General features: G+C 36.6%; 1 protein-coding gene across 1 annotated transcript in view; it reads right to left on the bottom strand.

The window, feature by feature from the left end:
• Positions 1-13,949, bottom strand: part of CTDP1 (CTD phosphatase subunit 1) — a 169,076-nt gene that overhangs the window by 122,611 nt on the left and 32,516 nt on the right. The window contains 4 exon segments of the mRNA XM_037892990.2: positions 8,007-8,009; positions 10,308-11,403; positions 12,769-12,816; positions 12,819-12,934. Of these exon segments, the coding sequence (XP_037748918.1) occupies positions 8,007-8,009; positions 10,308-11,403; positions 12,769-12,816; positions 12,819-12,934 (1,263 nt within the window).

The raw sequence follows: 13,949 nt of genomic DNA, 5'->3' as shown, positions 1-13,949 counted from the left end.
TGGGCCAATAAGGTCACTGAAGATGGCGTTCAGAAAAGAAAATGTTTATACTGTATTTTTTATTTCAGATTTCTTAGGAATAATAAAACGGTCATACAGCTTTATACCATTCTTTGCCTGCCAGAGAGTTTTTAGCGTTTGCCAGACACCTGGCAATGCTTCAGTTCTGTCAATTTGTTGATGTTTGGCCTTAGTGACTGAGCAGTTGAAACCTTCAGGATTGCAGCAAAGTTGTGCATCAGATTGTTTATGTTCAAGTATTTGACTTGTTTATATTCATTGTGGAAAAAAGTGACGCTGCCTCCATCGCTGACTCTGCCCAGTGACTTGTGATGGTATCTCTGTCCCTCTCCCCCAGCCAACGGGAGCTGCGGGGGGGGGGGGGGCGCGGACTTTGAGACCCCTGGTTTATATGTTATGATGAAAAAACCCACAGGACATCATATTGGTTTCAGAGGAGCAGAACTGCATTTATATAATATTGCGAAAAGACTCTTTACTTTTAAATTCTATGTTGCAGTAATAAAGGAGATAAAGCCTGTAGGAGTCTTAATAGAAGTTGCCTTTATTATTTTAATACATTCTGGTCCTAGGAAACAGAACAGTTCTGGCTTATAAACATCATTGTGTCTGCAGCTAAAAAAACAGGCTTGTTTCTATGCACTCATGAAACCTTTCCAGCTTCGTGATCATGCCTAGAATTTTATCTTGCATTCTGTTTTAAAAAAATACCAGTCACAAACTGCAAAAGAAATTTTGTTGACCAATGTCAATTTAGACATTAAAAAAAAAAAAAAAAAAAAAAAAAAAAAAAAAAGAACCCAGGCTATTCACTACCTTTTGTAAAGAAAAAGCATGACAACATGGGACATAATACCTAGAAAACAATGTCCCTCTCAGAGCTGTTTTGATTGCCTTAGCAACAGAAGCAAGGAAACAGCACTCCTATTGTTGGTCACTTTCAGTTTAAAAGTGGCAAAAAACTTGCACACAGGACCTACCCAATTTGTAACTAACAAATAAAAGCAACAATGCAATACTATTTTTATTGTGATCTTCGGGTTATACACATTTTATTGTTCTAGTCCTCTGGACAAATATTTTGATGAGATTATTCTGGCACATCTAAAATACAAAACAGTCTAAATACTGCAGCGCCTTGAATGACTAATAAGATTTTAACTTTATTTTTATGGACAAATTTACTCAACTTCAATACTATTTAAAATGTTTAGCTGTCCTACCAGTTGCCTCATACCCTGTTCCCAGAGCTAAGTGAGTATTTCCCCTCTTCAGAAAGCAGGGGCTAGTGATAAATAGGTAAACATGCCTACATTCTTTAAAAGCCAGATCCTGAAGCTTTTACACAACAATGGTATCTTAAGAGAAGACTGAATAAAACAAATTATTTTGCCCTAAGTGAATTAAGTGTGTATGAAGTTGATAGCTGGACTATTAGAGGGGCACTTAGCTTAGTTATGTTTTGTAAAAACAAGGTTTTACAGAACTAGAACATTTCATGATTCTCTCCTTTATAAATTCTCACTAAGTTTACGTGTTACCCATCACTTCGTAGCCTTTGCAACCTCAACAGTGCAGCACTGAGCTAGTGCAGGAAAACCAGAAAGCAAACTGACTTATCTATAGTCATTACCCAGGCTAAATGCATTACACAAGCTGGACTTTTTAAGCTCAGTCTGAGCAATCCATGTTATATGTCCACAGACCTATGCTGAAGATATATTAAACCTGACACCCCTTAAAAAGTATTAAACCAAATCAGGTAGTAGACTGGCAGACCTCTTCAGATGGTCTCCAAAGTCTAAGTGCTCTGGCCCCCACAATACACTTTAAACGAAAGAGCCTGCCTAGTATGAATCAGCAGAACCAAATTCAGAGGAACAAGATTTACTGACAATAGGTGGAAGTAAAAGAACTCCAGTTCATACTGCAGTTTGATCTCTAAGCACCACTGGTATGTCACTAGACTTCAAATCTTATTATGGCCCATTCACAAAATGAATGTCACTGAATTCCCAAACCTGAACAAGAGCTCTGTGTAAGCTCGTCTCTCTCACCAATAGAAGTTGGTCCAACGAATAAAAGATATTACCTCACCGACCTTGTCTGTCTAATATCCTGAAACAGACATGGCTACAACACTGGATACATTAAAATGCTTGTCATGTAGCTTTCTACAGTCCTATAGCTTTGTCATAATTATGACGACTGGGTAATAACTTGGGAATGAAATTGGTGAAAAAGGTCACTAAAATTTATTCTGCTTTTAAAAAAGAAACCATTTTGGTGACACTGCCCCATTTACTACTACCCCAATATCGCCAAAGACAAGCCCTGTCAAGAAACTGCTCAGCTTTATTTTCTAGCTAAAGCTCAGTGAAGAAAGCCACTCAAAGCATTTTATATTTAGGAGCAGAAAGATTAGATTTTTTAAAACCAATGTCAATTTCACCATCCACCCACAAAGAGTAAAAACAATTTCTAAAAACAGAATTTTACAAATATAGCTAAAAAAAAAGTACTGCTTGAGAACTCAGTCTGATTTAAGGATATTTTACTCTGTATATTTTTGACATGTGATGTTGACAATTTTGTTTTAATAGTTATGAAGTTTTAACTCTTTGAATCTCAACCTATACTGTTATATAATGGTCTGATGCCTCCCCCCCCCCCAAGTGAATTTTTACAGTTGTGGAAAATTAACTACATAAATTTTTTAAAAAGCTTAAAAATAGTCAATATTGTCTTTCTAAGTTTTAAAAAATTAAAATGATAAAAATACAATTCTGCCAAGCCTATTCATATTTGTTCAGAGATCAGCTGAAGCAATGGGAATAGGTGTTGGTGGTGTTCGCGCTGTTTGCAGCACAGGGGGACCTTTTTTTTTTTAATCCCGCTCCTGGCCCACAATACCCACTCTATTTTTATCCCGCTCCTGCTATTATGGCAGCGAGTCCACGGGATGCCAGTTTCTTCACACGCAACCAAAAACCCCTTGTGCCCCTTTTCCCACAATTTGCTCACAACTGGTCCAGATTATAATTTGGGACACATCAGCCAACAAGTTTGCCTTGTCTACAGTATGCAATGGGTCTTTAATTGCCAGTGGCCTCCCGCCCAGGCTTTAATTTGACAAGTTTAACATCTTCCAAAGTCTACAAATGGCCAAAGAATTCTCTCACATTTAAACTCATGCCTCAGACTGCTTTAATACATTTTAAAAATAAAACTGAAAAAAACAGCACTAGAAAAATTTTAGTCACAGCACTTTTGAAACAGTCTAAATAACCTTGTATTATTTTATCACAAACTGTCATAAAAATTCATGTGGTTCATAAACTATAAGCATTTGGAATTGATCTTCTAACTCAAAAACACTTATTATAGTCCTTTTTCTCCTGTTAAAATGGAAATTCTGGTATAACCTGAACTTTACCCAAACCGATTGTAGTAAAATAAGCTCGAACAGAACATATGTCCACAAAAAAAGAAAAAAAAGGCTGTCAGACCGTACAGCACAATGCACAGAAACACACTGTATATTTAAAAGGAAACATTCAAGTTTTCTGCAAATGCTTATTAACGCTCTGCCATTATATGGCAAACAGCAAAATGTCTCACCTATCTCAGATTGAAAAAAGGAGACATCAAAGTCTGTGTGTGTAAGAGTGGATACTTATATTATTTTTCACCTACATGCCCTGATCTGGATCAGAGTTCTGTTTTGATAGATTTGTGGAGACAGAGGTAGAGGCTGTGCCTGCCCCAAAGAGTTTACAATCTAAGGATGTATAAAATTCTCATTGTGCCTCAGTCTCAAGGAAACACTAGACACCAAACAAGATCCAGCCAGCATTTTACATCTTCATCTGCTTATCAACTTACTGTAACAAAGTGCACAATTTATGTTTTAGACTCTGACTTCACTCCAGCACCCCTGGAGTCTTTGTTGCGGTTTATTGTCATGGATTTAATGTCACAAAATGCCTCCAAGCATATTACTTGTTTTGTCACTTCATATATTCCGTGTAAGGAGCCAGGATTGTCCTGCAAACTAATTACCAGCCACACAATTACCTACAAATCCCACAGGCACATGTCTTTAGGTGGTCTTTTGGTACATTTGTCAACAGTTGTTAGACACAGACATATGGTATCCATGTGGAAATAATGTTAAAGAGGGCGGGACTGCCTGAAGAAAAGACAGAGCTGCAAATTTCTACTGGTTACCCATAACATAACACAGATGCACTAGTGAAATTCACATACCAGCTTGTAAGCAGCCACAACAGAATGAGCACGAAAGGCATGAAGACAGCTGAGTAATTGTGTCCCCAACTATGCTGTAAGGGCACGGTTCCCACCTAGAAATTTTAGGTCAGTAGTTCAGAATTTCTACTCCAAAGGGCAATCACTACTATCTGTACATAGAAGAGAAAAAGTAACTCCACAGCCACATACAAGTTGTATGACTCAATTGTTCTGTAGTAGTGTGGGAAAAGGTACAATGTTGTTACCTTAGTGTAAGAACTCTTTCCCACCACTGCTATGGAAATCTGCTAAAACGGTTACACAGGACTACATTCCTGATCATTGGGTTGTAAAGATGAGCTACCCTCTCTATTACTTAACACTCCATACAGTGAAGGCTCATTTTTATTGCAATAGTGTTCACGTACAGTATTGTTAATTAGTTTTCAAATCATTAATACTCAGTTCACATACGATGATGTAACATATTAATATAATTTAAAACCTAAAGTTAAACCTAATATTTATATTAAGCTAACAATAGTGGATGATTCATTGAAGGATGTGCAGTCATTAAAGGACATTTGTGATACAAACAATTTTGCAACTTGAGTTCTTATTTAGTCTCAGGGTTTTTTGTTTTTTAATTTTGGTAGAAAGGTACCATACACTCCTAACAAAATCATGTTAATAGGTGAAATTATACATTCCAGAAACAAAAAAAGGAAACACGCAAATGTTTCACTGTTTCAAACTGTGGGTTGGGACCCCACAGTGGTTTGCGACCCCCATTTTAATGGGGTCACAGGAGCTGGCTTAGACTTGCTGGGACCACGGGCTGAAACCCAAGCCCCACCACCCAGGTTACAGGCCCCCTGCCTGGGGCTGAAGCCCTTGGACTTCAGCTTTGGCCGGCTCGGGCGGGCACAGGTTTCTGTCCCCCCTCTTGGGGCCATGTAGTAATTTTGTTGTCAGAAAAGGGTCATGGTGGCAAGGAAGTTTGAGAACCCCTTATGTGCCTTACTCTCCAGCTAGTCTTGAATAATACTGATATTTTTGAACAAGCGTTAAAATTACATCACAGAGGTCAATTTTACAAAGAATCACAATAAATACGTCCAGAAAGTTATCTGTACAATTGCTTTCAAGAACAACCAGAACTGGAAACTGATGCATATTTTTTGCAACAATTTTGTGGAGAGTTTAGAAATATTTTCTTGGCTCTACTACATAAAGTTTATTTTGTACATAAGGAAACAAAAAATAAAATCTAACTTTATCATTGTGCATTTTGATAGTGACCAACTACCCCAAACAGATTCAAAGCCTCACTGGACAAAGTGTTGTATGCACACTCAGGAGGATATTATTCTTTGCCAGATAATCTAATCTGAAATAAGATACACTAAGTGTAACAAACAATAGGGAAGTGAGAGGGAAGAGAAGGAAATTGATTAAAAGATTTTGTAGGTATACTGGCTATTGCACATTCAGTGGCTCAAACATCCGTCCTCACATACGGAAGAATCAGCTATCCCTGACTCCCACTCAACCAAGCCATGGCATTGGCTGGATGATTTGTTATAGGCATCACAGCAGAGGAAAGTGTTAAGGAGAGTTTTGAAGGAGAGATTTGTGACTACAGACTAGATTAAAAAGGGCATTCATGTCTAAAGCTCAGCATTCTACAAAGCAGAGACATTTGTACAGCTAAAACAGATTCTATAAAAGTGGTTATCAAAAAGTAGAACATATTTTTGTTTGATCAAAATTGGGAGTGTTTATGATGGTGGAACTAGCTGGGACAAAAATGTATTTTTTTTAAAAAGGGGACTACTTAAGGAAGTAGAGAGTTATATTGGATACTTTAAATTACATCACATGAAGGCAGACAACTAAATTATTGACAAAATTTTATAAGTGCTTGCATACAAACGTTAGAAGTCTAAATAGTAAGACAGGTAAACCTGAGTGCCTAGTATTAAATGAGGATACGGATATAATAGACATCACAGAAACTTGGTGGAATGAAGATAATCGATGGGCGAGGGTAATACCAGGTACAAAACACATAGTAATGACAGAGAAGGTCAACATGGTGGGGGAGTGGCACTATGTGTGAAAGAAAGAAGAGTCAAATATAGTAAAATCATTAATGAATCCAACTATCACAGAATCTCTATGGACAGAAATTCCATGCTTGAATAATAAGAGTCTAGCATAGGAATATACTACCAACCACCTGACCACAATGGTGACAGTGACTATGAAACACACAGAGATATTAGATGCTATAAAAAACAGAAAAATCAAAAATAATGGGGGATTTTAACTATTCCCATATTGACTGGGTACATGTCACCTCTGGATGGGATGCAGAGATAAATTTCTAGATGCCATTAATGACTGCTTCTTGGAGCAGATAGTCCTGGAACCCATAAGGGGAGAGGCAATTCTTGATTTAGTCCTAAATTGGCACATAGGATCTGGTTCAAGAAGTGCATATAACTGAAACGTTTGGTAATAAACATAATGTAATTATATTTAACATCCTCAAAGGAGGGAAAATACCAAAGAAACCCATCACAATCGCACTGAACTAAACAAAAATGAAGAAGCTAGTTAATGGAAATTAAAAGGAACAGTCATAAGGGTGAAATGTCTGCAAGCTGCATGGAAACTATTTAAAAACACCATTGATAGAGGCTCAAACTAAACCAAAAAGAACCGTCAGAGGATCAAAATTGCCACCATGGGTAAAGAGCAGAGTAAAAGAGCAAAAAAAGACAAAACAAAACAAATTATTATATTATTATTTATTTTTTTTTTTAAGTATCATCAGCTGCAGGAAGTTCTGTTCAAAATCAGTGGGACCACTGGACGAATCACAGTGCAAAAGGAGCACCAAAGGAAGACAAGGAGATGCAGAGAAGCTAAATGAATTTGTTACATTGTGTTCACTGCAGAGGATTCATTTTAGGTGACAAATCTGAGGAACTGTCCCAGTTTGAGGTGTCAGTAACAGTAGGTTTTGTGAACAAATTGATAAATTAAACAATAGAAGTCACCAGGACCAGATGACATTCACCGAAAGTTCTGAAGGAACTCAAATATGAAATTGCAGAACTGCTAACTGTGGTACGTAACCAAATGCTTAGATCAGCCTCTGTCCCACATGACTGGAGGATAGCTAATGTAATGCAATTTTTAAAAAAGGCTCCAGAGGCGGTACTGAGAATTACATACTGGTAAGCCTAACTTCAGTACTAAGCAAACTGGATGAAAGTACAGTGAAGAATAGAATTATTAGACAGATGAACACAATATGTTGGGGAAGAGTCAATATAGCTTTTGTAAAGGGAAATTATGCCTCACTAATCTATTAGAATTCTTGGGGGGGAGGGCAGGGGTCAAAGGATTCTAGATGGATCATTCGTCTGACCCAGTGGGGCCATCCTTATGTTTTTACTTACAAGCTTGCAAGGTTAAAGTCACCAAAGGCATGCAAAAAAGGCCACATAAAACACAGTTTGCAGTACTAATTTGTAAGCAATACCAAGTGTTTTCTCTTCGTGGTAAGTGAAATATTGAGAGCAAAATAATGGAAACCACCAACATAGTCAAAATAAATTTAGCTGGTTTGGGGTTTTTTTGCTTTTTAAATTACGTTATTGAGTGAGAGCCTGGAGATCTAGATCCTCCTCTCAAAAACAGAGGAGATTAAAAATATCTACTCACTACTGGAGAAGGGAAGCTCTTCTTGGTGAGTGAGGGGACACAAGCCATTTATTTCTGCAGACTTGAAGTTTTCATTTAAAATTAAGGTTGTCAAATGATTTTAAAAAAATCACAATTAATCATGAGATTAAAAAATAGTCACAATTACTTGCGGTTTTAATTGCACTGTTAAACAATAAGCATGCCAATTTAAATTTATTACAAATATTTTTGGATATGCACAACAGCCCTGCAGAACAAGGTTTTTATACCTAGGTCTACAAATTAGATAACTAAATACACAAGGACTTTTTCCAGAAAACTGGATCGTCAGTTTCCCTTCCTATTTATGGAACAGCAAGGCAAACAAGGTAGAATATGTATATTATGAAACTTTTATATAGCCTTTCAAAACTAGGTGTTCCTCAAATAGTGCACTGAGCTTTTACTTTGCACCACCTGAGAAGAGACAAGAACAAATACAAAATCAAGTTCTTATGCTAGCTTCCTGTATTCTTTCCTCACATACTTAAACATTCAAGCATTATTTTCCCCTTGCTCCAGCTTCTTTATCATGCTGCAAATGTAAGTGTGTAATTATCTTGAGACAATCTGTCATGGAAATATTTTGGTCAAATTCAGGATTATTGTTTTTATACAAAAAAAACAAAAACAGATTAGTGGCCATAAGAGGCAAAGCCCCTTTGAGGCATTTTGTAATTTGGAATAGAAAACCCTAAGAAACACATCAGAGATCAATTTAGTGATTTTTATGACTAAAATACTCAAGCCCTTTACATTTCCAATAGAATGTGACTCACATTTTGAGCTTAATTCTTATGATGGAGTTGCATTGACATCAGCGCAATTCTCAGACTAGACTCTGCTCAACAGCAACTGCGCAGAGCCCAAGGGTCATGAAATACTGTGACCCAAGTTTTCAGAAGGCATACACCAAACACATTCACAAAATGAGAATTATATGAATGGCACAGTCCAAACTAGCACACCTGCAAGCACTGGAAGTCCCCAACTCCACTCAATCTAAAATGGTTCCCAACCTGACACTTTGGCTAATGTCTTCACAGCTAAGAAAGGTATGTATTAAAAAAAGTGTGATAAGTAACGCGGGTTTATGTATCTCACTGTAAAAGTGAGGTGGAGGTGAGGCACAGGTAACTTTACCACAACCTAGCTAGCCAAGGTCAACACTACAAACACACCTTGCCCATTGATATCTTACCTGGCAATAGCACAGTAAAAGCTACTGTGCCATGTCTCCACTAGGATTTTACAATGAGATTGTTAATCCAAGCTAGTTATCCCACTGTAATAACACCCCCTTTTTCTGGCAGTGAAGACAGGGGCTTAATCACCATTCATCTAGCCAAACAGTTTTTAAACCACTGAAACCAAGTTCATCAAAAACGTTCTTTGCCATGATGTGCCACAAATCAAAGTTTGGGAACCTAGAAATTACCATTGTTTTCAAATATTCAGTGCAGAACTCATGATGAATATGAAAAAATATTTCTTTTTCAAGAAAAAAGATAGAAGAACTGAATTGGTCAGATGATTAAAGTGGAAAGGATATTATGAGCTTGCACTGAAGTTATAGATTTGGGTGAAAAAGCTTCACCACGCTAACAAAAATGATACTATGATGTTTTTATATTGTAATCCTTTGAAATGAAGTTAATGTTTATTTTTGCATATATTCTAATCTTGTAAGAAAGTAGGCAGGCTAGGAAAAGAAATCAAAGGTGACAAAACTGGACTCGTGTTCTTAGTTTGCTTGTTCATGGTTATAAAGAGACTTAAAAAGTGTTTTATATTTTATGAAAGTTGAGCAAGTGAGAGGAGAACTTTAAGTCAAGACTGCTTATCACTTGTTTCTTTTCAGTTACACCTATTTCAGTTAAAAAATACTTTGACTAATTTTAGAACACATCTTCGTTGAATAATCAGCACCTTCCCACCCCTTTCATCCAAAGGGTAAAAGCTAGCAATACACTTCCCATCTGACACACGCAAGACCAAGACAGACCAGATTTGATGAATGTTTGTTTTTAAAAGAAAAACCAATTTAAAAAAATTCTTAAACCTAAGGAAGCAAAAAGGATACAAGACCTTTTAAAAAATGATTTGCAGTAAATCTTTAAGCTACTTCCCCCCATAACTTAAATCAACATTAAAGATGGCAAGTAGATCAAGGCCCATATTTAACCTTTCCAAGTCTTCAGCCAACTTTTTGTGTAAATAAAATCATGAGTGAAAACAATATTTTTATTAACAGAAAACTGATAAATTTCACCTACTTACCTCCCCTTGCTGCAATCAGATGGGTTGCCTTGTTGGGATCATCAGCATTCAGTACTAGGTTCTTTATAATTTTAGCTCCAAGTGCTGTAGCATGATAATGCTCTCGGGTTCTTTCTATGGGGAAATTTGTTGGATAGAGTCCACTAAATATTATGGTAACATCTGTCAATACCTTGCTTTTCAATTCTGGTACTATTTTTCTTATGTCTGGAATTTCATTGATCTCCTTTTTCAGGTATTTATCATACTTGGTATAATAATCAGTGTGCACCCGAACAAGGATCTCTTCGAGGTATATTAAATGGTCATCTTCATCTGTGTCTTCTTCTTCTTCCTCTTCTTCCATGCTCTGATCTAAAGACTCACCCATTGTAATCCCAGACTGCTCGCTATTCTGGGACTCTGTCTCTGCTTCTTTCTTGTCTGCACACCCATTTCCCAGATCACAAAGGCTATCCTGTTCGCTTTCTTCTTGCATTTCAAGATCAACTGTCTTGCCATGAGGATATACACTAGGTGGAGCCGTCACCTCCCCAGAATGGTTCACTTGACCATCCTTTCCCCCACTCACGTCAGTGCAACATTCTTGCTGCAAATTTTCAGCTTGTACAGGCTGCTTTGATTTTTTCCAGCTTCTTTTTCCCTCACTTTCACTATCTGAGGCAGAAGAGGACGACGACTTCTTAGCATCTAATCCACTGTCACTTTCACTGTCACTAGACAGTTCAAAGTCCAAGTTATTTGTTGTCTTGTCTTGGGTCTGCTGCTTCTCTGTAACTGTCCTATCATCTTGTTCTGAAGAAATCTGAGACTCCTTAACATTTGTTGAATCAATGACGGCAGCATTTGTTTTATGATCAATGGTATCACTTAAGGAGTCTCTAACATTTAATTTGTCATTGGAATTCAACCCCAAGTTAGAAGTTTCGCTGCTCATAAAGTTACTACCATTTGTAGTACATATCTCTTTTGTAGATTTCCTAAGACCATTACTTTGTTCTTCCACACTCGAAATATTCTTTGATTCTTCAGAATCTTTTGCTGTTACCACTGCAGGATCAGATGGTTCAGTTGTTTTTGAAGAATGATTTACTGAACAAACACACACAAAAAATAAGATGAAGTTTCCCTCTTTTATCCTTCCAAGTAGATGAGCTTTCAATTATGCTTTCAGAAACTCATCATTCCTTTCCTACATAAATTAAATGAGTTCAATCTACAGCTAAACATATCTATGGATCAGAATACTCTCAGTTGGGATTTTCAAAGGGTGTAAGAGATTTATAGACACTCAACTCCTATTGAAACGTAATAGAAGTGGGGTGCCTAAGCCTCTTGAAAATCCCAGTTTATGTTGCCCTCATCATCATATTATTTGTCTGCCTCACAAAACTTAATGCTTTATCTTATTAGGTAAGGAAGTATCATTCCCATTTAGATGGGCAACTGAAGTATTAAAAAAAAAAAAACACACACACATGATGTGCCAAAGGTCAGAGCTTTTTCCAGAATCCCAATCCAGAGTATTAGCCATAAGATCATCCTCTTTATGAACTTACAAGTTCTGCCCATATTTTTTCTACAGTCTGTTTTCAGAACTGATTGAATACACAACCAAGAAAAATGCTTTAGAAATTGAAAAATATATTTTACTACCATCAAAATATGTTGATCAAACCCTTTAAGAAGGCACTAGTGAGATGCAACAAACGAGAGCACTGTGCTTCATATGCAGGAAAAGGATTACTCCATAAATAGCTTTTAGACAGGTTTTTTAGGCAGCTGACAAGCAGCAGACAAATGCAGTTAATATTCTTGGCAGGAATAGCCAAGGCCATTCTTAGCAGAGATGACACATATTGTTCATAAAAGGCATACATGTGACTTGACTGCCCCTTGGTAACCACTATTGCCACTACAGCATGCTGATCTCATACTATATTTTGAGAAGCAGACTGTCAGGCTATTCATTCCATTCTTATACTTTTTAGCCACATGAAACATTACTAGAGTAAAATTAACATAGAACTGAATTCATTTCTAGATGGTAACAATGGCAAAGAACGGTAAACAGGCTCAACAGGAACTAAACATGTACAGAAAAATACGAACTATCCTAAAATGAAAGCTTCTCTCTAAAATACTCAACTGTAAATAAAGTAGGTTCCTTTCCCAGCTACTTCTATGAGTTTCAATAAATCCTGGATATATTGGCCTACCCAGTCATCACCTTTTCAGACCTATTTTCTCAGGTGAAAACCACTGCTATAGCATCTGTTCTTCCACTGTTTACAGATTGCGGAAAATAAAATTCTGTCAAATGCAAAATGGATGAGTTTGGTAGACATCGAAAACCCCACTATTAGTTTTTTGTTTTAGACAAACACTTTTGTTAGCATGCTTTTGGTTTGCTAGTCAACTGCTGCTCCAAAAGTAAAATAAATAAAATGGAATTACCCTTCTTTTTCATCTGAGTTTCCCTTGATCCAGGTGGTGCATTAATACGCCTATACCCTGAAAGTATACATATTTCTTTACAGTTATCAAATTGGGTGCAAACTTCCAAACATCTTCTCGGTCATCAATAATGCAAACCATGGAGTCACCACATGGGAAGAGATTTCTAAAAAAAAAAAAAACGAAATTGTTTTTATTGTCTTAAGATTACTATTTAAAACACTCTGGGTTGACATTCTGGTTAGTTGTGTGTGTTAAAGGAATTAAGACATGAATGATTTCTGAAAAATCAACATATTTATTAGGATTCCAGATGAGTCAATTCATTTACCTGTAACAGTTATCATACAGTCTGCAGCTCTTCTTACTGGTTACTCTACCAATCATCTTTTTGTGGTTTTAAAAAGTTTTATGAACAATTATTAGAAAGAATTTTTCAAGTTAGTTACACAAAAGTCTTTAAAAAATAGCAATTACATTTATTTGTCCCCTTTGGTTCTAGTGGTCAAAAATATGAGCCCTCCCAAAGTTTTAAAATTTGAGTACACATAGTGTATTACAACGGAATTTCAGTCTAGGTTCTTCTACCTTAAACAATATCCTATATAGTAACTTGGTCACACTTATTCATTCCACAGAGATTACCTCTAAACAAGAAGTCTTAGTATTTACTGGTCATAAACCTGACAGGAGAATACTCAAATAGATCCAAAAATATACCCAGGATAAGAAAAAAAAAAATGTATGATTTGCGGTGAGGAATCCTCCCCTCCCCATAACAGCTCCAATATGGCTATTATTAAACATCAGGCAATCCTATGTTTTACACAGACAAAAGGCCAAGATTGCCAAAAATTGGAGCCTAAAATATGGGTTAAGGAGCTTAATTTAAGCACTGAAGTGTAATTTTTCAAAAGTGCTGATCATCAATGAAACTCAAAAGTGATGCGGACCCAGCAAAGTCAGGCCATGTAAGTACCTAAATACAGATTTAAGAGTCTATCTTTAGGCTACTATTTTGGAAAATCTTGGCTTAAATTTCTACAATATAAAAACGCACAAATTATATTATGAAATGAACCACAAAATGAAATAAAACAACACGGGTTGCCTGCAAACCACAGAGGGAAAAAATGTAGGGCCAGTCTACACTATCACTTAAATTGATCTAACTTATGTCG

This window comes from Chelonia mydas, chromosome 2 (assembly GCF_015237465.2).
Source record: "Chelonia mydas isolate rCheMyd1 chromosome 2, rCheMyd1.pri.v2, whole genome shotgun sequence".
Lineage (NCBI taxonomy): Eukaryota > Metazoa > Chordata > Testudines > Cheloniidae > Chelonia > Chelonia mydas.
The sequence above is the reverse complement of the archived record's forward strand: the minus strand, read 5'-3'. Positions and strand labels throughout refer to the sequence as shown.